We start from the raw sequence: 26,850 nt of genomic DNA, 5'->3' as shown, positions 1-26,850 counted from the left end.
CTCGTGAAATTACTTACACCAATAGAACAAATACCCCACAATGCTAAAGATAATTTCTTGCAAAGAGAGCTCCTTTCCATAAAAAGTTGGTAGTAGGCGATAAAAATGAGCACGACAGATTCTCGAGAATGCACAAGTATTGGGATGTAGATTGGGAGAAACCTCTGATCATTCCAAAAGGAAAGTGGGGAATGGGTGGAAAGAACTAGCTCTTACCTTGATAAGCTTAGTAGATCCAGAGGAAAAGATGCCAGAGAAAAGCGTGCAAGGTATTGGGAAAGGGGTTAAGGTTGGACCAAAATGGTATAGGAGCAGAAGAAGCCCAAGAAACTTTTAGTGACTTCTTGAAAGACTTCGAGGCCACAAGATCGAAATGACGTTTTGGAGTGTGGCAATGGGCGGTTGTATGCGAGGCAAGGTCTCCCTTGGTGGATTGGTGTTATTTAGAGATGCAGTGGAGGAACCCCTAAGATGTCAATTCAGAATCTCTTTGATACACCGGTAGTGAGGAGCACCTCGACAGTAAAAGTTCGAAATGGGTGTGATGGTTATTAAAAGGTGTTGATAAAGATTTATCCGTGGTTTGCAAGAGTTAATCACTAGGGCATGTAAGGGGGAAAGTATGTGGGGTTGCCTTTTCATTTGTGGGAGGAGAAAGTGTTCCAAGCTACTACGGACCATATAAGGGGGTAGCTCCAAAAGAAAGGAGGAGCTATACGGGGCCAATATTAAAGTCATATGGTGCCATAAGAGGATTTCAAGGGATCTTAAGGTGTTTTGTGGAGGTTTTTAGTTCCAAATTGGAGTGGCCTTTGACAGTGGGCCCATATCATGAGTAGGGATGGCAATGGGGCGGGTTTAGCTAAACCCGTCCTTGATTATAATTGTTTACCCCGAACCTGTCCTGACTTTGACTTGAGTCTGATTTTTTTGACCCATCCCCGTTTGTAATAATTTTTCTACACCCCGCCCTCATCCTCATCCTGCCCCTTTTTAATGTTTTAATGTTGTGTTTTAATCTTTAATTGGGGTATAATAAGTTAAAGTTGGGTATCAATAGTAGCTCTAATATTTATATTTTTAATATGTAAAAAAGTATGGGTGGAGGTTTGAGCCTAGGATGTGGGAATAATTTTTCACACATCTTGCCACTTAACTAAGTGACACTTCTTGATAGTAGCTTTAATATATGTATGTTTCTATATATAATCAGGGTGGGTTTAACAAGGTGGGGTATATCAAAACCGTCACCGCCTCGAAATTGAGTCGATTTTTCATTTTCAATATTGAAATCATTTAAAGTTGTGAAAACCTGACCTTATAGGAGCGGGGTACTAATGGGAAGTGGCAAATTGCCATCCCTAATCATGAGGCGGCCTATGAAAAAAAATCAGCTACAAAATGAAGACGAGGAGATAGTTAGGGTTGATTTGTGGGAATGACGTGACCTAGTTGCGGAGTCAGAGGTAGGGATGGCAATTTTACCCTGTCCGGTCGGTGTTCTTCACCTCCCCACCCTTATAGGGTTAGGTTTTCACAATTTAAATGGTTTCAGGGTGGTTTTGATATTGAAAATGAAAAACTGATTCAATTTTGGGGCGGGTACGATTTTGATATACCCCGCTTGTTAACCCACATTGTTAACCGGCCCCACCTCAATTATATATATTTATACACATTATATATGGGCAGCATTCTGTAGACAACGTTTTGTCCTATATGGCAAAACAGTTTCAGAATGAGCTGATTTTTTGTGAGGATGATCTCTATGATGAGTAGATCAACCTCACAAAAAATCAGCTGATTTTAAAACTTTTAACCCTATGAGAAGTGGTTACCAACTAACAGTTAAAATGAACTGCCCACAATTTTTTAACTTGGAAATTGGGGCTAGCAATTTCAGAATGGGCTGATTTTGTGCAAGGATGATCCCCTCATCATAGAGATCATCCCCACAAAAAATCAGCCCATTCCAAAACTTTTTGCCCATATAAGACAAAACACGTTGTCTAGAATGTTGCCCATGAATCTCGACCCATTATACATATTAAAGTTGTTATCAAGAAGTATCATTTAGCTAAGTGGTAAGATGTGTGGAAAGTTGTTCCCACATCCTTGGTTCAAACCTTCACTCATACTTCTTTACTTATGAAAAATATATAGTAGAATTGCTATTAGCACCCCAATTTAAACTTATTATACCTCAATTTCTTAAATTATTTATCACACCCCAATTAAAGGTTAAACACACCATTCCAGCATTAAAAAGTGGTGGGGCTTATTAAAACTATTAGGGGAGGAGATGGGTCAAAAATATCAGACTTGAGTTGGGGTTGGGGTAAAAAATTATAATCGGGGCTGGGTTTAGCTAAATCCTGCCTAAATCCACCCCGTTGCCATCCTTACTATGAGGAAGGGTAAGTTGGAGGTTTGCCATTGGTGGAGAAAGGTAATGGCTCGTTGCTAGGTCTTCAGTCATAGGAGAAGGTGGTGGATGGGCATAGGGAAGATGAACTTGGGGTTATGGACAAAATTTTGAATTTCAAAATATTGACACATGGAAGGAGGGGGCCGAGAGGCGAAAGGATGAGAAACCATCTCTTTTAGTCACATCAAGATGGTCAATTGTGGGGAAACCTTTGGTTAGCTAATAGAGCTAAGAAAGAAATGCTTGGGGCAAGCTGTAGAGCGTAAAAAAATGAAGTTCAAATTTTGGCCATTGGATCAAATCGAATTTGAGGAGTTAGATTTTGTCGACGTAGGGGTTTAGTGTCTCCAGAGTCCTTGATTCTCTGGAATATTCTCGAAAAGTAATTGAAAAGGTGGAATCCCATGGAGATTTCTTGATGAACAACATGGATGGGGATGGGGATCCAACTAGATTGTGAGACAAGGGTAGATTTGGGCGAATAGGCCCATGGTGAGCTAGAGAGCCGTGGTATTGGACCTCGTAAGGAGGAGAATGGGTCGTGGGAGTTGAACAGAACTCTATGAATTGGGGGTAGGGGCAGAGCCAGTAAGAGGCCAATGGGGGCAATTACTCCACTCAATTTTTTGGGTGATCTGTTTTCAATTGATGACGTCCCTTTTGACCCTGTGGTCCCCTCCCCCACCCCTCAAATTTTTGCCCCCCATTCAAGTTTTTGTGTGATTAGACACCCCTTTACATTGGTGAATATCTGAGATATCCCTGTGTTTTCAAATTGATGACATGCTTCCTTTGACTTTTTCTTCTTATCTAGATTAATAAAGATGACCTAAATACTCTCATTTTCAATTTTTAAGAAAAAAAAGTTAGTTTTTTATTCCTAAAATTAGTCATCTTCAAACATCTCAACATCTATAGAAAGTTAATTTTTGCATGATGATCGATCCTATGTTCCCTCATTGGAAGGCTCTAAACTCCTCTTTTCAGCTAGTAATTGATGTTCGAATGAAGGCTTATTCAATTTGATTTTCGGTTGAAGAGGGTAGTGAATCATTTATAACTATCTATTCTATAAGACAGGGTTGAGGGGGCATGTAGGCGTTTTGGTGGATATTTGTGAAAGCTTATGCTTTTGAACTGGTGACATTGCTCCTTGACTTGGACTTCTTTCATAAACTAATGAGAAATAACCTAAATGCCCTTTTATTCAACCTCCCCCAAACCATTCATCTTCAAAGCTCTTCAACCTTACCAATTACTACAGTTTGCCCCCCCCCCCCCCCCCCCCCATAAAAAAAAAAAATCTTGGCTCCACCCCTTAATTTGGGGGGGGAGGGATCGTTTTGGATCCAATTTTTTTTGGTTTGGTTGAAATCTAAAGGGTATTGGGAGGGTTTTTGGAATGAGTGCATGGCATTATAAGATACGGTCAGGAGTTTGTTTCGTCCAAGATTTTGGAGAGGGGACTATACAAGGCAATCGATCAACTGGAGGCTCAAACGATGGAGAAGGGGTGGTTGTTGGGGGAGGGAGTAGTGGGTCTGGAAGTTGGCCCAACAAGTACGTGGGGGGAGGTCATCTTGTAGTGGTGGATCTATTGGTTTGTGTAGAGGTTTTAGTGAGGGTCGTGGAAGACGAATCAAAACTTGTGGTATTGATTAAGAGGATGAAGGAGGGGAAAAATGGGTTTTTTGTAGCCTCTGTTGTTATTTTTTTGATACATGGGTATTGGAGGAGGGAGTGGGGAAATATAGGTTGATCCCTTTCATTTTGTTTTGAAAATGTGGCTATTACACCCAAATTTTAGGTAGTTAATTAAGGAGTGGAGGGGGAGGGGCTAGCTTTTGTTGGGAGATCATGGATGGTATTAATAAGAAAGCTCAAGGCTATCAAGGAGAACCTAAAGAGATGGAACAAGGAAACGATTTGGAGATTTGAAGTTAAAAAAAACATAGTTTACTCAGGAAATGATTGCTGAATGTGATAATAAGGAGAGGAGAGAGATGTGATAGGGACATCAAATCTTGAAGAATAGATTTTAAATTTCTTTTAGATTTCTATTTTAGAACTTTAATTTTATGTTTTTGGGACTTATTTTGATGTTTTATTGGCATATGGTCTTAGTATAATATTTAAGGGTAGTTTAGTAATTTTAGTTTATCTTTTATTTAAGTTTATTAGAGTTTGAAAATTAGGAGAGAAAGTTACGAAAATTAGGTTTATTTATTTGGTATTTTAATTTGACTAGGATTCTTGATTTATTTTGTTTATATAAATTGTATTAGGTTTTTTTTAAATTAGTAAGGAATGAGAAATGATGAATAAAATTGAGATTGAACCTTTGATATTCCCATTAATGGTGTGGTGTGATGCCATTTTGAAGTGAGTCCAATATAACATTTGGTTTTTTTATTTTTTTATTTTTCTTTACTTTCTTTTAGTTCATTGTTCTTGATTTTCTTGATTCTTGATTCTTGAATCCTTCATCTTTTTTTCTTAACCTTTAACCAATTTTTAATCCTTTTCTCTATCTTTCAATAATTGAAATACAATTTTCATCTTATCTTTTGGGTTTATCCTATCCTAACCCAACTCCTCAACCGAATCTCCAACCAGACTTTCTTAAATCCCCTATTTTTTAAAATCAATTTTCATTTTCTTATCTCCCCTCATTGTTGGTATCAGAGCTAAATCTAGAATAGATAGAATTGGTATTATAAGTCAAAATTAGATTTGTTTTATCTTCTGAGAAGTCACTCAGGGTATTGGACAGTGATGAATATGAGGAAAATTTGATTTCTACAAGTTTTTTTGAGAAGATTTTGCAGAATGTTGAAAATAAGACTTGTGGTTATCGTGATTACGGCTATGTCGTTTAGTTTGGGCAGGGAAATTTTATTCATGGTATTGAGTGCATGGTGGTTCCTCTAAAAGATTATCATATTGTGTTGGGTTGAGGTTGGATCTCACATGTACAAGCTACGTTTGATGCAGAATGAAATATTTTATGTGTTATTTCATGTAGACATTATCTACTCGAGGTATGTACATGGAAATCAACTCTTAGGTACCATCAATCCAAGAAAAAACAGATCAAACATTTACTTCAGAAGATGGTGTGCTTACAACTCTACAATCAATGCAAGAACAAGATCATAAAGTGGAAAATACGTCGAAAGAGCCTAAGGAAGATCTTTTGGAGACAAAATCTTCAATTTTTTTTCATGATGTAGTCGTTCCATCACTACCTCAAATCGATTTAATCATCTTAAACAGATACAATGAAGACTTAGTCATGATAGAAGATCGTAATTTGAAGTTAACGGTTCATTACAACATCAAGACACGAGGGCGAATATTCGTCAAAAGGGACGAGCCACAAATTGTCAATCATTCTCAAGTACTTTAAAATTTGAGGACGAGTTTTCTCCAATCAAAAGAGAATAATGTGAAACGCAATCGATGATGAGAATTACTATAATTTTATTTTGCTAGTGGAGAGATCTTCTCAAATGAGGAGAATTGATTGGGGCATCAAATCTTGAAGAGTAAATTAATTTTTTTTTAGATTTTTGTTTTAAAACTTTAATTTTATGTTTTTTGGGCTTATTTTGATGTTTTATTGGCCCCTGGTCATAGTATAATATTTAGGACAATTTAGTAACTTTAGTTTGTCTTTTATTTAAGTTTATTAGGGTTTGAAAAATTAGGAGAAAAAATTACGAAAATTAGGTTTATTTATTTGGTATTTTAGTTTGATTAGGATTCTTGATTTATTTTGTTTATATAGATTGTATTAAGTTTTTTTTTAATTAGTAAAGAATGAGGAATGATGAATAAAATTGAGATTGAAGCTTTGATATGCCCATTAATGGTGTGGTGTGAGGCCATTTTGAAGTGAGTCCATTATAATATTTGTTTTTTTTTATTCTTTTATTTTTTTTGACTTTATTTTAGTTCATTGTTCTTGATTTTCTTGATTCTTAATTTTTGATTCTTGAATCTTGAATCATTTATCTTTTCTCTTAACATTTAACCATTCTTTAACCCTTTTCTCTATCTTGCAATAATTGAAATAAAATTTTCATCTTACCTTTTGAGTTTATCCTATCCTAACCCAAATCCTTAATTGAATCCTCAACTAGATTTTCCTAAATCCTCTATTTTTCCTTAAATCAAATTCCATTTTCTTATCTCCCCTCATCGTCCTGCATCAAGATGTCTTAAGAGGATAATGTTAAAAAGATTTATCTTAAGGAGTAATTTCAATGGGTGGTGATTATGGAGGAGAGTAGTTGGAAGCAGAAGTCCAGAATTAATTGGTTGAAGGAAGGAGATAATAACACAAGGTTCTTCCATCATATGACAAGTTGCCATAATAGGAAGAGTCGGATCTTGATATTGGAGATTAATGGGGAGTAGAAGGTGGGGGAGAAAGAAGTGGCACAAGGAGCAATGTAGTATGATAGACTGTATGAAGAGGAGTATCATGCAAAGCACAATCTCTAGACCAATTACATTTTGATTGGATTTCTGAGGAACTCTTTGAGGACGTGTGGCAGGTCATAGCGAGAATGGGAAATGATTAGGCTCCCTAGCTTGTTGGGTTCACAATGCCTTTCTTCAAATCTTATTGGGATGTGATCAAGAAAAAATTGTTAGCAATGGTAGATGAGTTTTATGAAGTGCTTTTTGGATTATGGCTTGAGTTGTACTTTTGTGACCATGATCCCCAAAAAAATGGAGATGGGATTTGATTTTGGAGTATGATAATTTGGGATCCGATTTTGGACAGAATGGCGAGAAGGTTGAGCTCTTGGAAAACGAAGTATCTTTCAAAAGGAGGAAAGTTAGAAGTACCTTGGAGAGCATTCCGGTTTGTCATGTCTTTTTTATCCATCGCTAAGAGTGGAGGTAAGTTTGGAAAGGCTTGTCAGGAATTTTTTGTGGAATGACAATGAGGGGAAAAGGAAATATCATTTGGTTAGTTGGAAAGTGATATGTGCGCCTAAAAAGAATGGAGATTTAGGAATCAAAGGTTTTAGTTATCAATTAAAGCGTTGCATGGAAAATGGTTGTGGAGATTCGGAGGAGAGATAATTTATAAAGGAAAGTCATTAAGATTAAATTCGGGGAGAGGATGTTTGGTTGTGAAAGTGGGGAAGTGAAGTCTTCGTATGGTTGTGTAGTGTGAAAATGCATCAAAAAAGCTTTCATATAATTGTAATTCAAGTACTAACAATAGGTTCCAATGGAAGAAAAGTCTTCCTCTAATCTTGGGTTCAGTTAGATGTTTAAAATAGATTTCTAGGCTCAATTTCAAAGCAAATTATCAAGGTTTGGAGAAGTTCTAGTCTAAAAAAACAGAAGGAGATGAGGTTCTTGGGTTGTTTGGAACGACGTGGTTCGAGTAGCAAAGGGCTAGGTTGGGTTTTTATGGGTATTAGGGTTAGGTTTCAACGGATGAAGAAATTTCGATAAGGTTTTGGGTTATAAAATGGGTTGGTTAGGGTTTATGGATGTTTTTGAGGTTTAAAACAAAAATTTAAGAGTAAAAGTGAGAAAGAAGATGTTAAGAAAGCAATAAATACCTTTCTCGATAGAGAAAATGAATGTTACCTTGGACTTATTCCAAAATGGTCTCACACCACACCATTAATGGGAATATCAAAAGCTGCAATCTCAATTTTATTCATTATTGAAGAAAATTACTGCAGTAAACAAGTATTTATAATGTTCTCTAAACCTTAAATCTAATCTCAACCATTCAAATAATATAATGAGATTCAATAGTAAATAAAACATATACAACTTAAATAAAACAAAGTCATAAATACAATTTATATCTCAATTCCGTAACTTTATTTTCCTTGAATTTTTAGCCTATGAAAACTCATTAAAAAATTATTATAAAGTTATCAAATTGCCCCTAAACACCTATACTAACATAATAGGCTAATAAAACATTAAATATGATGACCCAAGGAGAAGGATCCATCAAATGATGCTCGTCCATAAATTTCATGTTCACACTTCGTCCATCCACAATGATTCTGAATGTCTTTTCCTCCTCTGGTACACTCTGAAGGGTATGCTCTTGATGTCCTCATCACTAATCCTGGAGAATAATTAGTTTTGGGAGTTGGAGAGTGGTGATGACTATGCGATGGGAAAGTTCTTGCTACTGAGTTGGGAGGCCTAAGATTAGCCTGACCTTTATTCTTCTATTTGGAACTTTTATGTTGATAGGAGATGGATTTATGTTTCTTTCCCTATTTTTGGTTCTTCAGGTTTGAAATATTCTCTCATCTTTCTGAAAATCAGATTTTTATACCTATATTATAGCTTCTTCCAAAACACACTATCTAGTTGGCTTGTCTAATATTGTTGAAAATATTGAGAGAGAGTGAAAACTTGGCCGTGTCAACTAGGGTTTGTGGTTTTGATATTGGGAATTTAAAAAGTAGTCTCAAGACTTGTGTTCCTACTAAATTCCAAGTACAAAATTAGGCTACCTTTTTTTTCCTTCCAAAAGTGGACCCTTTTTTTTTTGTTGCAAAACATGGTTGGGTCAGCTAGTTTGATCTATTTTGGTGCGTTTTTTTGTATATTTAATTGATTTTTAGAAATTATTTGTTATTAAGCAATATTTATGTTTATAACATCTATGAACGTAGTTTTTATCAGGAAATCCAAATTAGCTATGTCAATTTTTTTGTTGAATTTGTTTGAACAACCAACCCCAAAAACCCCAAAAACCGATTCTGTAAAACAAGATTAGAGATGATCTATTGCATCTATGACTACCATGATTTGTTTTAGTGAATAGAGAAGGGATGTTTGTAGATACACGTATTCTGAATAGAATACGATGCCTTTATTTGAATTGTGTGTGTACACCCTTAAAAAATTATAGGAAAATACTTTTGGAGATGGAAAAGTATTTCACATAAAAATTGTTGTAAGCCAAACGACAAATAAGCTTTTGTGAGATGATGGTGCATTTGGATATGTTTGCAATTGAACCCCCTTAAAAGTTGGATGAGTATTATTAATTTCATCATCTTCAAAGCATTATCCCATAAATCAAGGTTGGCACGGCATGGCATGTTCATCCATTTATTATGTTTTAAGACATTTTTTTTATGTTAGTTCATACTTAATCTCATTGCCTAAGTATTACTACTCTCTGCATCAATATAAAACACATGCTTCTACATTTTTTAGGTAGCCATTAACTTCTTTAATTAATAGATAAATAAAGAATTTATTTATACTAAACCAGAATTGGGGTGATATTATTTTTCACGAGAAACTTAAGTGTAGTTTCACAAATGGACATGCTATCAAGGACACAACATTATTTAGTTTTTTATTTGATCAATTGTCAAATGTTATTAATTAACGTGATTTAGTGTACTTTTTATTTTTCTCTTATGTGACAATGGGTTTTTATCTATAGGAACATGTTACTATAATGACCTACTCCCTCAATATGTTTTCGGTGCAAAATAGAGGTAAATGCACTTTCCCCCTTGTATTTGTCTTACTTTTTTATATTTTTATATAATCTACTTATCTTTATTCTTATTATATTGTTTACTTCTGTTCTATGTTTCTTTATTATACCAAGAGTTATAAATTTTAAATAAAAATAGAGTTGTAAATGGATATTAATCGAACTGAATGTAAAGACATTCAAAAATATATTTGGCATCCGAAATTTGATGGATGCTACAAATTAACATTCGAATTCAAATTTGATTAACTTATCCAATTCGTTTGATAAATAAATCAGATTCTAACTCTATCTGAAATTCAAACTCATGGCATGCCCCTTGAACTCCGTCTTCTGTCTTAGACTAATAAAAATGACTTGAATGCCCTCAACTTCAACGCGCAGCTAGACATTCTAGTTTTTCTCTTTCAAAGCTAGTTATCTACAACTTTGTTCCTATGTTACGGATTTGGGGGAATTTGAAAATGATGGGATTTTGGGTATAAAATTGGTTGCTTTCCACCAAGGAGCAAGGTTGAAAATAATACATTGAAGAATAGGTCAAGCAAAAAAATAAAGGGTTTTATTGCTAATGGTTGAAGACAAGAATAAAGTTGATTGATTTTGTGATAAAAAGCAAAGGTTTTTTCGTTTCGATTTGAGGATCTATAGGATAGAATTTGAAAAAATTTGAAGGGTTTTCAGTTTGAGAGACTTGCCTGGAATTTGGACCTTCGTTGTATCACTGAAGAACATGGTTGTCGCTCACATCAAACCTTAACCTGTAAATTCGAAAGGAGAGATTGAGAAGTTGACTTTATCACATAATTGCAAACACAGAGAGATTCTTTTTAACCTGTATATAATATATATATTATATATGGTAGTAGTGTCGTTTTTTGTGTACACTCAAACTATTTTTCATTTTGTTATGAAAAAATGTTTAAGACCTTATTTTGCACATACCTACCCCAAGCTCGAGATAAAAATGACCCTTCTAGTGTTTTTTTTTTTTTTTTTTTGTCTATTCCTTCAATAAAATTATCAAAATATATATCGTAGGATTTGAAAAAACTCAAAAAATGATTGAAAAAGCTTCGATGAGGCGAGGCCTCAAGTACCATTGAATGGTGTAGAAGAGTACGAAGCAATATTCGATCCTCCTCCGGCAGTAGTGGAGCCTGAGGTGAGGGCAGTTGATATCGACAACACTGTGAGGTTTGTGGTGATCATTCCCCTTGAGATTGCGGCTCAAATACATGACATTCCTCTGCTAACTCTGCAGTCATATTTCTGCCTGTATACGTGTTGGCATCACAGTACCTCTACCACCTGGGTAGTTTAGGGGTAGCTTGTATATTTTCTATAGTATTCATGCTTTTTCTTCTGATGCACTTAAAGCACAAATGGGATTGGCGGGTTTTGACACTTTCTTTAAGATCCCTCTTTTCCTGGTTGACCGACCTCTGATTATTACCTCCATGGAGAGGTGGTTTCCTCAGAATCATACGTTCCACCTCCCTAATGTGGAATTTGGCATTCAGCCCTTTAATTTTGTGGGTATTACTGGGATTGGAATGGAAAGATTGCATGTGCTTCTCGTAAGGATTGATGAGGAGAAAACGTTGAGACTTTTGGGTCTTCGGGTGATTCCTGCTTGTGATTGGCTGAAGAACGGAAGGTTGAGTATCATGTGTTGAAGGATATGTTTTTGAAGAACAGCCTCTACTCATGGATTCGAGTTGATCACCCTCGCTTTACCGTCATGTTCAGACGACTATTACTTATTATGATGAGTGCTTACTTATTTGAGGATCAGATTTCTGTTGATACTATTTTTTTTTCGGCTCTTCGAGACATAGATTGTATTCATGAATACGATTGGGGGGGAGCATGATACTTGGATCCATTATTGGAGAAATGGATCGTGTGGTTTCCAATGTGATGGGACAACCTAGTGATGAGATATCTCTTCGTTTCTTTTAGCCTTTATTAAGATACTTCACTATTTTACTTTTAGATTCTATACTCTCTTTTCTGTGCAACACTCTTTACCTCTTTTGCAATTATGCTCGCATCGTTATCTTCCATTTTATTGTCCTGTATTTGCAAGAGGAGTTGACTTTCCTATAGGTCAGAAATTGGTCGTTTGTGCCAAGAAAATTCAAAAGAGTTGGGGTTTGTTTGCTCGGGCCCACTTAGATAATTGCTTCCGTCGAGACGTAAGTATTATTTCGTTTCTCTGTGTCTTCCTTTTCCTTCTTTATTTTCAACTCGCTTGCCCTTGCTATTCATTTTAGATCATTAATCCTCAAGTGCTAGAGTTACCACACTCTGTTTCTGCACATCCGAATTTTGCTTCGCCAGCTCGACTTTCAGAGAATGGTTCTTCCTTATTATATTGGTGAGCTTTCTTATGTGTTCTATTTGGGAGAACGCTTATCGTTTCAATACCATGGCGAGGCTCGCATTCCTCACAATCCTCCACCTATCCTGAACTTTGGAGCCATTGAGGGTGGCCTGTTTCCCACTTTTGAGAGTATTCTTGGGGAGCAATTGATTCTTCCCGGGAACTATGATGAGTGGTTCCAAGAAAAGATCAATCGGGTGTCTGTTTCCTCCAGTTGAGGTGGTTGAGGGGATTCAAGAGTTTGACGGTGTTTACGTTCGCCAGCATGAAGCTCAGGTATCCTTGGTTCTTTTAAAAGCATTGTACAATAATATAAAATTATTTAATGTGAGTTTGTAGACAAGTTTGTGATTTTTCTTCTACACAGGGAAGAAATGGTGCATATGGTTCATCATTTTAGTTGCAATTGCTTTGATAATGTCCCTTTGGTCTCCTTAAGCTACTTGTGGTGGAAAAAACCCAAAGTAAAAGGTGAGCTCTCAAAATTAATCAGTAAATCTGAATGCTGGCTTGGCATCAAAGTTAAACTTGGATGTGACAAAGCAATCAACCCACCACGATGATGGTAACTTGAAGGAAGTTGTAGTTTCTCCATCACGGAGGTCACTATCACACCCTTTTTTCTACTCCTAACATATAAAATGTGGCATTTGAGATAACGCTGAAAATGTACGATTCATTGTTGTTAGTTAACTTGAATTCCATTGCTAAAATCTGGACTTCCTAGACTAAAATGTGGTTAATAAGATTACAATTTATTTTTTCTATGGACTTTTTCTTTCTTGTAGTTGATATGTAGTTGTTTCCTTGACCTGAGAAATGACAAAGAGATCATTATTATTATTTTAGGGTAATTTACAGGAGGGACAAGAAATAGCAGTGAAAAGACTTTCGAGAGATTCAGGACAAGGGTTAAAAGAGTTTAAAAATTAGATTGTTCTAATTGTGAAACTCCAAGACATGAATCTTGTTAGGCTTTTGGGCTGCTGCATTGAAGAAGAAAAGATGTTAATATACGAATACATGCCTAACAAAAGCTTGGACTCCTTCCTCTTTGGTTCGTTTTTCAATCATATCTATTAATTCTTTTTCTTGTACTTCATAATTTATCTATAAAATATGATTATTTTTTAAATTGCCAAGTTTATTATATTTATATTTGGATTGAATATCTACTTTATGACAATGAAAGAAGATTAATTTTGTTGATCCAATTACTAGGTTGAGGTGCATAAAATGAATGATGACGATGCTAACTGCATTAGAAGAAATGCAATGATTTTGATTTGTTGAGATCTCGCAAATGACCTTGGATATACTTTGCATACAGAAAACAACCATGGCAATAGCATAGCGCTTGATCAATTTCTCTAATTTTTCTCTATTGGACCTGCATCAAGTATAGCGAAAACCAACTTAATATCTACATGTTCAAATTTTGCTTTGTTGTAGAATCCACGAGAAGACAACTACTAGATGGCAGAAAACGCATTAACATCATTAAAGGGATTGCACGAGGGCGGCTTCTTTATCTTCTTAAATATTCTAGACTGTGGTTGATCCATAGAGATTTAAAAGATTTATTAGATGATGAGATAAATCCAAAAATATCAGATTTCGGCATGGCAAGTATTTTTGTATTGAGAATCTGAAGCAAATACCAACAGAATTGCTGGGACATGGTAAGCAAACTGCAATTATACATTTAAATGAAAACATCACATACTTTCAATGCACATGTGGGTACCACAAGAATATTTTTATATTTCTATATTTTTTACACAAATATTGGCACAGACGTGTATGCAAGTCTTTTTTATACTATTTTTTTTTTTTTTCATTTATTGGTTGGATCCAGTGCTTATATGTCTCCTGAGTTCGCAATGGAGGGTATTTTCTCTGTGAAGTTAGATGTGTTTAGTTTTGGACTACTATTGCTTGAGATTGTAAGTTGCAAGAGGAATACTGATTTCAATCATTCATGATACCGTATCAATCTCATAGGATGTGTAAGTTGTTGATATATGACCTATTTTGTTGTTAAATTTTTTGATTTTTGATTTTGATGTTTATGTTTGTTTAATTAATTTAATAATTTAAATTGCACTTGTTCCAGGCACGAGAGTTGTGGCAAAAAGGTGCAAGTGTTGAGCTGATGGATCCGATGTTGGACAATTCATGTCCCAAAGAGAATTTTGAGGTATATTCATTTTGGTATCTTGTACATACAAGAGAGTGCAATGGATAGACCCACCATGTTAGATATAGTTTCTATGTTTGCTAATGAAATTATGCTTGTCTACTCCAAAACAACCAGCATTTTCTTTCGGGAGATGTGTGGTAGAGGCAAATTTAGTTATAGATGAGCCAGCAAATTGTACCCTGAATGGCCTGCCTATTTCTATGATGGAGGTGCGCTAGCATTTTGGCTTTCTTTGTAAACGAATTATAAATTGTGTAAAGAAAGATTTTTTTTGGGTATAATATTAGAGTTTGTTCCAAGAATATTGATTCGATAATGAAGCTTTTAATAATGTAGGGTACCACTTGTCCTGGCTGGGTGACATCTAGGAGATCATGTGGTGTATGGGGACCTAATTGTCAAAGGGCATGGTAGGTCGTTTGTTTTCAAACATATTTATAGCACTTGAATGAGCCATGTGTATCTTCTATCGCGTCGTTGATTATGACTGCTTTGACATTTTGAGCATTTTTGAAGGGTTGGAGTTTTGAGGCACAAGTAATCAACAGGTCTCAACGATTTTGATTTTATTTTTATATTTAAAAAAATGATCTTCTACAGAATTAGAGTTGTGTGGTTTGACCTGACCACCTATTCTTGTTTTTAGCGTTCTTCCAAAGATTGACAATCTCTTCTCACACATTCGACCATTTCTCTGATCAGATCTATTTGAGACTAGCATCTCATTCTCTTTTATTATTCCACTCTTTTCAGTGTCTTCTATGAGCTGATGGTTAGTGGAGGTTGGTACGTCATATTTGTTAATTTTGAAGAGGTTAATTTCTGTGAAATAAATGATCATCGACATATTTATTTGAAAGAGAGAACAGGAACAACTTCAGAGAAAAAAATGTAGTTGTATTGGAGTATTTTGACAAGTTTGACAGAAATACGAACATATCTTGTCATCAAAGTTTTCAAAATAATTCTAAAGGAGGTAACATGAAAAAAAGTTCTAAGTATTTAAGTTTTATGTGATTTGATTGCATGAATAGAATCAAAATGTGAACTTTTATTGGATCAAAACCACTAGATCTCAATGAAAGTATCATTTTGTTGGGATGATTTGAGTCTGAAGATCGATCTTGTCCTTCTATCTGGATGCCTTATCCACAAGAAAATGATTCAAAGAAGATTTCAATAACATTAAGAACAAATCAATGGAGGCATAAGATGAAAATGGTACTTGAAGAAGATATAACAGAACTATAGCTCCAAAAGAACTGTTAGTGTCTATTTGTGTCTTTCTTCTCTATTACACTTTCCATGATGTACTTAAAGAGAGCAAGCCTTGTGTTCTTTCATCAGCAATGAGGGTTCTTCCACACCAATTTTGATTAGTCAGGTAGTACTTCGATTAAAGGACTCTTGTTGATGGGTTGAGCTCTCCATCAACATGATTGCTGATTAGAGGAAAAAAGCAGATTTCCTATTGATCAGTTTCAAGCTTTTAGGGATTCAAACACATCTTCTAAAGATACATTTTTCATGGGAATCTCTGACATCCCAACAGTTGTGTTGATGGAGTGTCTCAACCCACAGGTTGAGGCTTGATTAAATTCAAATGGTTTGTTTACGTTTTAAGAATTTTGATTAGATTTTTGTTAATTTTATTGTTACATATTTTCAGCCTCAACTCACAGTTGAGGCTCTCTATCAACTTGACCACTAAGATGAGAGGAAAAATGCATATTTCCTAAAGATCAATTCCGGTTATCCAGGGATTCATACATTTTTTCTTAGGGATAACAATCATGTTGATGGAGAGTCTCAACCCACATTTTCCATTAATTAATTTATGTTATTAGTATCGGATGTATATCATCAATCACAACTTAATGAATCATCTGTCACGTCATTAAGTGAAATTAAAAAAAAAAACTTCTGCCACGTCATTAAGTGAAATTAAAAAAAAATAAAAATAAATAACAACGTCTTCTCCTCTTCTCTCCCTGTTTCACATATGCAACGACTCTCTCCTCAAAAATCTCTCTCTCTCTCTCTCTCTCTCTGTATTTCTTCTTCATTTTCTCGATTACGATAGAAAGAAATAGTTGTGTTGTAGAGTAAATCAATGGATTTTCAACAGGTGACCGGGGGTTTATTTATTTGGATCAAAGATATCCAGCTTACATATATGATTATTTTATTTGCTTACAAGCGAAGTTTGTGGCTGCCTGCCCAAAAAGGAATTATTGGGGATAGTTTGAAGGTCATTGGAAAATACATAAATGAATATTCTGCAGGACCTTCAGAGCTTTTTCTTAATTGGATGGAGAAGAGAACTGGTGGTTAAGAGTTAATCCATGAAAATTTATTGGGAAAGCTTCATTTTTCATGATGTTGGTTGGTCTGAATGATTTACCCGTTTATTTTTTTGCACGAATTATCTACTGTCGGTGGGTTGGGTCATTTTCAGGTGTCTCTTCTTTGTTTGCTGTGGAGCTCTCTGTTTCGGACGCGGATCAATCAACTGTGGGTAGTCCCTAATTCATCCCATTAAGTTTCCAATTTTGTAATTTTTTTTTCTTTGGATCACCTCAGGGTGCCACTTACAGAAATTAAAAGATTTTAGCATATAAATTGAAAAATCAAAAATAAGAATAGAAGCAATCAACAACAACATCTATTCCTCTGATCCTTCTTCTTCATATGAGCATCATCTAATAGTGAGGAGGAGGTCTGTAAGAAGAAGAAGAACCATACTATCCACTCAAACTCGAACGATTCCCACTCGAATTTGTGTAGGTTCACCCGAACCCACTTGTCCTTGCCCCTGCCCGAAATCGCGACATCGAGAAAATGAAGAAGAAATACAGAGAGAGAGAGAGAGAGAGAGAGAGAGTGAAGAGAAGAAGACATAACTGGGAGAAGCTGTTTTTTTTTTTTTTTTCCTGAAGTTTCACTTAATGATGTGCCAACTGACTATTAAGTAGGTGACGTGGCTTAGCATCCACGTCAGAACTGTGAGAATCACAGTGCCTGTGTCACCCTAGCATTATTCAATAATAAATTTCCATTTATAGAAAGGACAAATGTGCAACGACTTTGGATGAACAGCTTCCCATAGAAGACCGAGATAAATAAGAGTCTGACTTACGACAGAAAGCCTTATCCCATGGTAATAAACTTTGGGATAATAAAGCCCTAATTTCTGTTTCTGTTTCCTAACACAAGCTATACCCCATCGGTATGCCCCTTGTTTTATGTCTTAATAAATAGAGAAGTTGGTGTTAAACTGGGAATTTAAATTTCATATATAGTGTTGTTCATCTTTCCTAGATCCCAGGTACCTTAGTAGTTGCTGTAACTTGAATTAAGGAATTTGAGATGCTCATAGGAGTCAACGTTTATTTGAGCATCCAGATTTGTGTTATATGTGATGTACTAATTTGTATCGTGTTAATGCAATATACTATATCTCATGTGTTCTCTCGTGGTAGGTGTCAATAATAACAGTGGATACTCATTTGAATCAGTCTAATTCCGCACATAACTTCAAGGGATCCTCTTATCGAGGATCTGAAGGAGGGAGGCATAGTGTAGAGGAGACCAGTTATATGCTGTCGGCCATGGTTTCTTTGCATCCTGAAGCTGACCCGAGTCTGGATATGGATGAATTCCTTAACTCCATAGATCTTGATATATTGGGGGGATGATATGATGCCGACCTTTCAATTCAATTTTCCGTCTCATTGGGTGAGTTGCTAGGTAGATATATTTTAAAAATATAGCCTAAATTTATACCTTAAACCATGTTTGACAATTTTTTTCTTTTCTTTTCTTTTGGTCAGAGACATCTTCTTTTAATGATCATTGGATGTTTTTAGGAAGTGTAAGCGACTATTGCACCGACCATGCACATTGCCTGGTCATCATAGTCAAGTGTTCTTCTTGATAATTTAACCTGGGCATGCTTCCCTACTCTTGTTGCTAGTGTAACTTTTCAGTATCTCTTCCATTTCTTGTCACATATATATCTTCTTCGGTTTACCATTAATGTGTGGGAGCTGCTATATTATTGTTGTTGTATTCAATCTTTGGATTGAGCTGCAATTATGTCCTGACAATTGATTCTGTTATATATGCTCCATAAAACTTTTGAAGCAAATCTAAATGAAATCCATAAATTTTGTAATCTTTTCTTTGCTTTGGCTTTAAAACATGTACTTAGAGACACTTTTTTAAATTAAAGAACATACATCATTCATGTAGAACACTTGCACGGTATTTTGGCATTGAATGTGGCACTTGTGAGTTAACCTTGACACTTCCAATGTACGGATAATATATTTGCTTGTGGATGCAAATTTAGTGATGATCCTCTCTTGGTGTCATGTACAGTTCAAATGCTTGGAGCACTATCACAACCAAACAGCTGTGGCATCCTCCAATGTAGTAGCTGCTGGTCACCTGCAATGTAGTAGCTGCTGGTCACTTAGACTGAAATTTTTTTCCATTATATTGTTTCTCATAGAGTAAATAAAATGTTGGAGCTTGAATGATGGAGCAAATGTGGAAGAATTGGTCTAACATTGCTCCAATGATAACTGTATACGAACATTTCTAGTAACTACTATATATTTCCATTATATACTAACCAATCAAAGTTACCGCGCCTCCATCACAGACATGGTTAAAGCATTTAGGGAATAATTTTCTGGTTTTTCTTTAAGTAAATCTTTCTCCGTCACACTTCTCCCAGTAGAAAATGCTGGTTGTTTCGGATTAGGAAAAGACATAGCTTCATTAGCAAACATAGATACAACATCTACCATAGTGGGTCTATCTGTTGCACTTTCTTGTACGCACAAGAGACCGACGTGAATGCATCTCAACATTTTATCTTTGGGACACAAAGTATCCAACATTGGATCTATTAGCTCAACACCTGCACCTTTTTCCCACAACTCCCATACCTGAAGAAATCATGCAAGTTCAGATTTGCTTTTTATATAAATCCAACTCAAACTTATGAATACAAAAGTGTCAATAACTAAATTGATTTTGTGTTAGCAACTTACATATCCTATGAGATTGAGATGGCGATCGAAATAACTAAAGCCAGTATTCTTCTTTCCACAGATGATCTCTAGCAATAATACTCCAAAGCTAAAGACATCTGACTTCTCAGAGAAAATGCCCTCCATTGCATACTCAGGAGACATATAACCACTATACCAACCATTAAATGAAATCATTAGTAATAGAAAGCAATGTGCATATATATATATATGCTGGTGAAAACTATGTTAAAAAGTTGTCCAAATGCAAAAATGTGCTGGTGGGGATATGTATGCATTGAAAAGTATTAGATGTATTCATGTATATGCATGTTTGTGATTAGCTTACTATGTCCCAACAATCCTGTTTGTATTTGCTTCAGATTCTCTCAATCCAAAAATTCTTGCCATGCCGAAATCTGATATCTTTGGGTTCATCTCGTCGTCTAGTAAAATGTTACTAGCTTTTAAATCTCTGTGAATCACCCTTAATCTAGAATATGTATGTAGATAGAGAAGCCCTTGTGCAATCCCTTCAATGATATTGATACGTTTCTTCCCATCTAGTAGCTCTCTTCCCATTGGATCTGCCACAAATAAAATTTTGTATAAATAATAATTTGTCTTAGGTGTATGCTTTATGAATGTCCAAGATAAAGAAAACCAAACAAAAGGGTGGAGAGAAGTGTCATTGCCACTGTTGTTTTATATTATCAAGTACATTAAGAATTGAAATCATTCAAGTCATCTCAGCCAATCAAATCGCTACTTTTTCATGTAATGCAATTAATGTCATATTCCTCATCATGATCTACAAATTATTCTAGCTGCTAGGGTCCGTCGGCCTTTTTTTTTTTTTTTTTTCCATTTAACTCTATCAATCTTCAATCGAGACATGCATTAATGTACTGGGAAATATAAAAGAATGAGCATGTTAGATTGATAAATTAGGAAGTAAAGAAAATCAAACAAATAATATTTGAAAGCATCACAAACCAAAGAGGAAGAAGTCTAAGCTTTTGTTGGGCATGTATTCATAGATTAGCATCTTTTCTTCTCCTTTAATGCAACAACCCAAAAGCCTTACAAGATTCCTATGTTGGAGTTTGGCAATAAGTACAATCTCATTTTTGAACTCCTTTAACCCTTGTCCCGAACTTCTTGAAAGCCTTTTCACTGCTATTTCCTGTCCCTCGAGTAATGTTCCCTGAAATAAGAATATCTATGTAATTTCTCATTTTCAAGGATAAAAAATTACTTGTTAGGCATGAGAAAGAAAGATCCTTGAAGTCATAAATCACAATCATGTTAAGTGTAGATATTAGCAGACTAGCAGTAGATTACAGCTTAACAATAGTGATTGTCCATAAAAGTGGGTTTTCTGAGGGTGACCTCCATGATGCAGGGGCAGCGCCCAAGTCTGACTGATGATGAATCAATATCTGTATTTTAATATCAACATTACAAAGTAATACATGAAGGTGTAACCCATCATTTCAATGGCCCAGGACACCAAAAATCATCATGATTAGAGATTTTTTAGCCATTGAGTTTGAGCATTTTCCATAGGTATTTCTAGCAATTGGGTTTAAGCAAAAAAAAAATTCTATATACTCGAATCAATGACTAAAAGTCATGGATCAGAGTGATTTCGTCTTGTATTTCTATTAAGAACAAACTTACACAATTTTATATATATATATATATATATATATATATATATATATATATATATATATATGGGTCACGTTCCTAAGACTCATATTGAGACTCACATTGCGACACACCGTTTTGTCTTATATGGGCAAAAATGTTTGGAATGAGCTGATATTTTGTGAGGATGATCTCTGTGATGAGGGGATCATCCTGGCAAAAAATCATCCTATTCCAAAACTTCTAACCCCATCAAAATTGATTTACAAAAATTGGACGGTCTAGAAGTTTCATAATGAGCTGATTTTTGGCAAGGATGATCTCCTCACCATAGAGATCATCCTCACAAAAAAATCAGCCCATTCCAAATATTTTTGCCCATATAAGACAAAACGGTGTGTCGCAATGTGAGTCCCAAAATGAGTCTTAGGAACGCTGTTCTATATATATATATATATATGGGAAATGTTCAGCACCCTAAGTTTTACCACACACTTTAACAAATGTTTTTCGTCCTACATGGGTTAGAAGTTTTGGAATGAGCTGATTTTTGGTGAGGATGATCTCTATGATTAGAAGATCATCCTCCCCAAAAATCAGCCCATTCCGAAATGTTTAGCCCCATGTTTACACGTTGAAAAATCGTGGACCGTCCATTTTTTGTAAATCAATTTTGATGGGGTTAGAAGTTTTGGAATGAGCTGATTTTTGGTGAGGATGATCTCCTCACCATAGAGATCATCCTCACCAAAAATCAGCTCATTCTGAAACTTCTAACCCATGTAAGACAAAACGCGTTTGTTAAAGTGTGTGGTAAAACTAAGGGTGGCGAACGGGACCCTATATATATATATATATGTGATTCACGGAACACAAAACACAAGGATTTATGTGGTTCAACAGTGTGCCTGTGTCCACGGAACAGAACAAGAACAATCACTATTTTCTCATAAGTTTTACAACCCTAGAGATCTCTGTTTATATAACCAAGAGTTACCAAAACACGTAAGACTCTCCAAAAAAGAAACCCTCAAAAATAGAAAACCATTACGAAAATATCACACAATTGCGCAACAATATATATTTTTAAAATTTTCTAATAATGGGAAGAAATTTGACAGCATCTTTTCCACCAATCACAGATAATTTGCCCAAGAAAAAAAAAATCGTCTTAACATTCTTCAAGCTTACCTTGTAAACTGAGCTTGATAGGTGTGTATTTTTATGGTCAAGTAGGTAAAAAGTTTTCTTGTTGGAGTTGAAACAAACAAATACCAACAGGCAAGCAAGATCAGGCACGGGGGTACTGTTGTTGGTCTACCCCTTAGCTAGTTAAGTGAAGCAACCAACTTAGATATTTAAAAAAAATAAGTAAATAAATAATAGCTACCTTGTAAACAGGTCCGAATCCACCCTCTCCAAGTTTATTTTTAGATGAGAAGTTATCTGTGGCAGCCGCTATGCTATCAAACTTGAATAGTATAAACTCATGACCCTTCTTTCCATGTCTTTCGAGCAGATTTGCATCACCAAATTTGTTTGAAGGAAAAGATCCTAATTCAAGCAATACCTTGTCATCACTTGTCTCTGCTTCTCCTGTTTGGGTACAATCATAAAGGGAAAAAATGAGTTACAGTCCAAATGTAGCTCTATAGAGTCATGTACTCATTGATTTATCATGCAAGTTTACCTTTGATCTTTTTCCACCTCAAGTAGCTTAGAATGGCCAAAAGAGACAATATCAAAGTAATTGCCACTGCAATGATGAGCCATATCCACCACTTTTTATTTTTCTCTACATTGAAGAACAAAATCATTTATATGTTTAGCTCTCTCTCTAAATCATTTCATATATTTATGAAGTGTACATCTCATAGTAAAAAAAAACAAATAAAAATTCATAGGAATCGAAATTTGCTAGTAACATTTCATTTTCATATTTTATAAAAATATAACGAAATTTAATACTATTGAAGAGATCCTAATTCAAGCAATACCTTCTCATCACTTGTCTCTGCTTCTCCTATTTGGGTACAATTCAATTTCATAAATCATGATATATAAAAATTTAATACTATTAGTACATTACAGGCTCCTCCAAAGAAAAGATAATTAATTTCATAATCACGCAGAAGCAAGACTAATAGGAAGGGATACCCCTTGTTACCTGCACCACAGAAGTGACTGCAACGCCGAAGTTTACTCTGACCCCTAGTAATAAGTTTGAATTCGACAATTTTTCGGTGGCGGTCAGTTAAGTTAGTTCAGATAAATCCAAGAAAGACTCTAAAATTTTTCGTTATTATATAAATGAAGTTTTGGGGTTTCTTCCCAAATAACCCACTATCTTCAACCTCCCTAAATCCCTATCATGTTCTTAAGAATGAAAGGTTTGAAGAAGATAAAATGTTGAAGTTGAAGGATAATTTTTTTTTATATACCTTTTTTGACGAATTAATTGGTTGGTCCCTTATTAGACATTTTCTTTTCAGAATTTTTGGAAAATTCCCCCAAAAAAACACCCTTCATCCTCAACCTCCCTAATATCCTTATTTTGTTCTTGAGATTCAAAGGTTGAAGAGGATAACTGGTTAAGGTTCAAGAGTTAAAAACTCTAACCTATTCGGCAAAGTTTTCAGAGAATTTTGTGGCAGTGCTCTGAACTAATATAGGTTCTATGCCCATTACCAATCTCATCTGTAGACTTGTTGATCCCTATAAATAAATAAAAAATTGGATCCCTTGGACCAAAAGTAAACGTCATATCCCTTCCTTGTTCATGGAAGCATAAGCAACACAACAGCAATTGCTCCTACTTACACTGGGTGTCACAATTACCACGACTCATATTCCAAGGGCAGTTGAAGGTATGCCTTACATATGACCAATTCGAAGCTTGAACTGCTCATCACCACTCCTGAAAGCTAATGCTTTGTTACCCTCACATCCTTTGTTTTTCCACAAGTCAATCAATCTTGGAGCCATGACAGATACACTGAGGCTCAGTCACCTGGAGTTGCCCCATCAAACACATCACCCAAATTAATATGGAAGAGGAATCCGACATAGAAGAGTAACTGAAGCACCTCTCAACCTTACTCGAAATGAAGCTGTAATTGAATTGCTAAGTCAAGGGAGAATATTTATGAATGGGTGCCAATTTAGGTAAGTTGTTGAAATTACTTTCGTTCCAGACACCACTCCTACAATAAACCTCACTTCTTCATTTCTACCATTTTGGTCAACCACGAGAGTGAAAGCCCATGAAGCAGGGATTTGGTCAATCAACCATGAAGCAAATGTCATGATCATCCAAGTTCTCAAATTCACACCAAGCTTCATCCCTGGTGGAAGAGTGTAGGTACGATAATCAAAGCTCTGTCAATGTACTTGATCTTCTCTTCCATTAGAATATGTATCACCAAACACAAAATTGCCGGAATTTAGCAGAGTACCAGTCACGTTACTTCCACTTGTTGCTTGTTCTGAACTTAATGGGATGGATTTAATTTTCCATCAGCATCAATGGGAAGAACACCAATGGAATCACTGATTGGGTTTTGACAATTGAAATACACACAATGTCAACCCACGATTTGCTCTGCCATAGTAAGATATCCCAAGTAATGCCTATTGGATTCATCGAGGCTATAGAAGCCTAATTTGAAGATGAAGAAGAACTCAAGCAGCATGGATATGGCATCTCTTCATGGTCATTACCAAACACTCTTTTTAAGTTCTCAAAGATGATAGAATGGGAAAATATATATATATATATATATATATAGGTGACTTCACCCAAGAATTGAACTGAAAGTTCCAAGTGCATCCAGGCTCAGCCAGAGTTGAAACTACGAATTTGTCCATGTTGAATTGGGCGCTTTAACAATTCAGCCATGAATGCAAAGAGAATTGTCAATCTCAACCAACGAACCTAGTTAATTTAGATATAATCAGGAAAGTAAATTTATAGGCCCAAATAAATAAATAAATAAAATCTGGGGATTATTCAAATGATGTTTTGGATTTCTTCTCAATAACCTATCATCTTCAACCTCCCCAAAATCCCAATCTTGTTAGTTATATTTACAAGTTGAACAATATTAAATGTTGAGGTTAAAATATTTATCCTATTGGAGAATTTCGTGACTAAATCTATGTACTATGAGGCTTACCTTGTTTTGAGGACAGGAGATAAATTTCTCGTTTAGAATCACTGCTCACGATAAACTTTGATCCCTTATCCCAAATTTCACATGCTGTCCCATCACTGTTTGAGGAAGCATAAGCAACACAAGAACAATTGCTTCTGCACTTGATTTCACAGTCGCTGAGACTTGTATTACCGACAACCACTTCATTCCAATTTGAAGGAAGACCTGACATATCACCGTTTCTTGGCTTGAAAAGCTCTTCACCACTCCTGCAAGCTGATGGCTTGTTACCCTCACAACCTTTCATTTTGTTTCCACAATCAATCAATGGATAAGGTAAGTTCCATATAGTACCAGGGCCAACAACCTCAATCTTCCAGAGTTGCCCCATCGATCTCATCATCCAAACTAAGATGGCAGAAGAAAAAGAAGAACCCGGCATAGATGAGTAAGTGAAGAACCTCTCATCCTTATTTGAAACGAAGCTGTAATTGTATTGGTTAGTAAAGGGTGAGTATTCCTCAATTGGTGTCAATTCAGGTAAGTTTTCGAAATTAGTTCCGTTCCAGACACCACTCCTCCAATAAACCTCCCCTCGTCGTGAGATGACCAATTGGTTTGTACCATTGGGGTCAACCTCAAGAGTAAACGCCCCTGAATAAGGGACTTGGTTGCTGATCCATGAAGTAAGTGACCAATTCTTCCCCGTCTTTGAATTCATGCCAAGCTTCATACCAGGTAGAAGTATGTCGGTAGGATAATCGAAGCTCTGCCATAGTATCCGATTCCCTGTTCCATTAGAATATGTTTCATTCAACACAAAATTACCCGAATTTAGCAGACTAGCTGTCACGACACTTCCATTTGCTGCTCGTTCGGAACTTAACGGGATAGGCCCATCATCTCCACTGTGCATGATTTTCAAATTTCCATCAGCATCATCAATGGTAAGAAAACCAGTGGAATCACCTATTGGGGTGTCACGATTGGCGATCCATACATATGTGTACGGACGATCAATTCCTAAATCGTACCATATACCTAAGTAACGGCTATTAGATTCTCCGAGGGTAAGGAAGCCTAGTGTGAAGACGGAGTTTGGAGAAACTAAGGTCTCCCAGTCCCTTAGTCCGCCACCTCGTGTAAAGGAGGAGTTTGCTGCTTCTGCATCGTGGGAAGTTAAGTAAAGGAAAATGAAAAGAAGTTGAAGGAGAAGAACTGAAGCACCATGATTGTGACTTCTCTTCATTGCCATTGCCATTGCCATTGCCATGCCTAACCGTGTAAACCTATGTGACCAATGGTTCTTATGTAGACATTTAAGTTGAACACATCCAGAGAATATTTTCAAACTCCCAATTCATCAAACTTTCTTTGACGAAGTCAAGGCAGTAAAGTCCCAATATTTTCACGTTCGAATTGATCCACCCAATTCAAAGTTTCTTATTGAGGTAAAATCTGA

The 26,850-nt window shown here is 35.7% G+C and overlaps 2 protein-coding genes across 35 annotated transcripts in view; one reads left to right on the top strand and one right to left on the bottom strand.

Moving 5' to 3' along the window:
- The window catches only part of LOC147401852 (G-type lectin S-receptor-like serine/threonine-protein kinase SD1-13), a 20,842-nt gene extending 1,350 nt beyond the window's left edge, over positions 1 to 19,492 (top strand). Inside the window, exons 1-10 of one of the 34 annotated variants that reach the window (XM_086443287.1) lie at positions 9,955 to 12,612; positions 12,704 to 12,807; positions 13,186 to 13,393; positions 13,789 to 14,075; positions 14,195 to 14,282; positions 14,453 to 14,536; positions 14,876 to 14,949; positions 16,998 to 17,053; positions 18,038 to 18,277; positions 18,923 to 19,492. In XM_086443287.1, coding sequence (XP_086299413.1) covers positions 14,068 to 14,075; positions 14,195 to 14,282; positions 14,453 to 14,536; positions 14,876 to 14,949; positions 16,998 to 17,053; positions 18,038 to 18,237 — 510 coding nt within the window. In that variant the 5' untranslated portion in view covers positions 9,955 to 12,612; positions 12,704 to 12,807; positions 13,186 to 13,393; positions 13,789 to 14,067 and the 3' untranslated portion in view covers positions 18,238 to 18,277; positions 18,923 to 19,492. The other 33 variants (XM_086443282.1, XM_086443288.1, XM_086443285.1 and 30 more) reach the window with 33 other exon arrangements.
- Positions 19,017 to 26,850, bottom strand: LOC147401851 (G-type lectin S-receptor-like serine/threonine-protein kinase CES101). Its single transcript, XM_086443264.1, has 7 exons — positions 25,410 to 26,850; positions 22,925 to 23,029; positions 22,625 to 22,830; positions 20,578 to 20,788; positions 19,931 to 20,168; positions 19,603 to 19,753; positions 19,017 to 19,497 (listed from the first exon to the last, which is right to left on the bottom strand). The coding sequence occupies exons 1-7, from the start codon at positions 26,659 to 26,661 to the stop codon at positions 19,189 to 19,191; spliced, it is 2,472 nt and encodes an 823-aa protein (XP_086299390.1). The 5' UTR covers positions 26,662 to 26,850; the 3' UTR covers positions 19,017 to 19,188.

This window comes from Akebia trifoliata, chromosome 5 (assembly GCF_017979445.1).
Source record: "Akebia trifoliata isolate Shusen 1 chromosome 5, ASM1797944v1, whole genome shotgun sequence".
Lineage (NCBI taxonomy): Eukaryota > Viridiplantae > Streptophyta > Magnoliopsida > Ranunculales > Lardizabalaceae > Akebia > Akebia trifoliata.
This window is presented reverse-complemented; position numbering and strand designations above follow the sequence as displayed.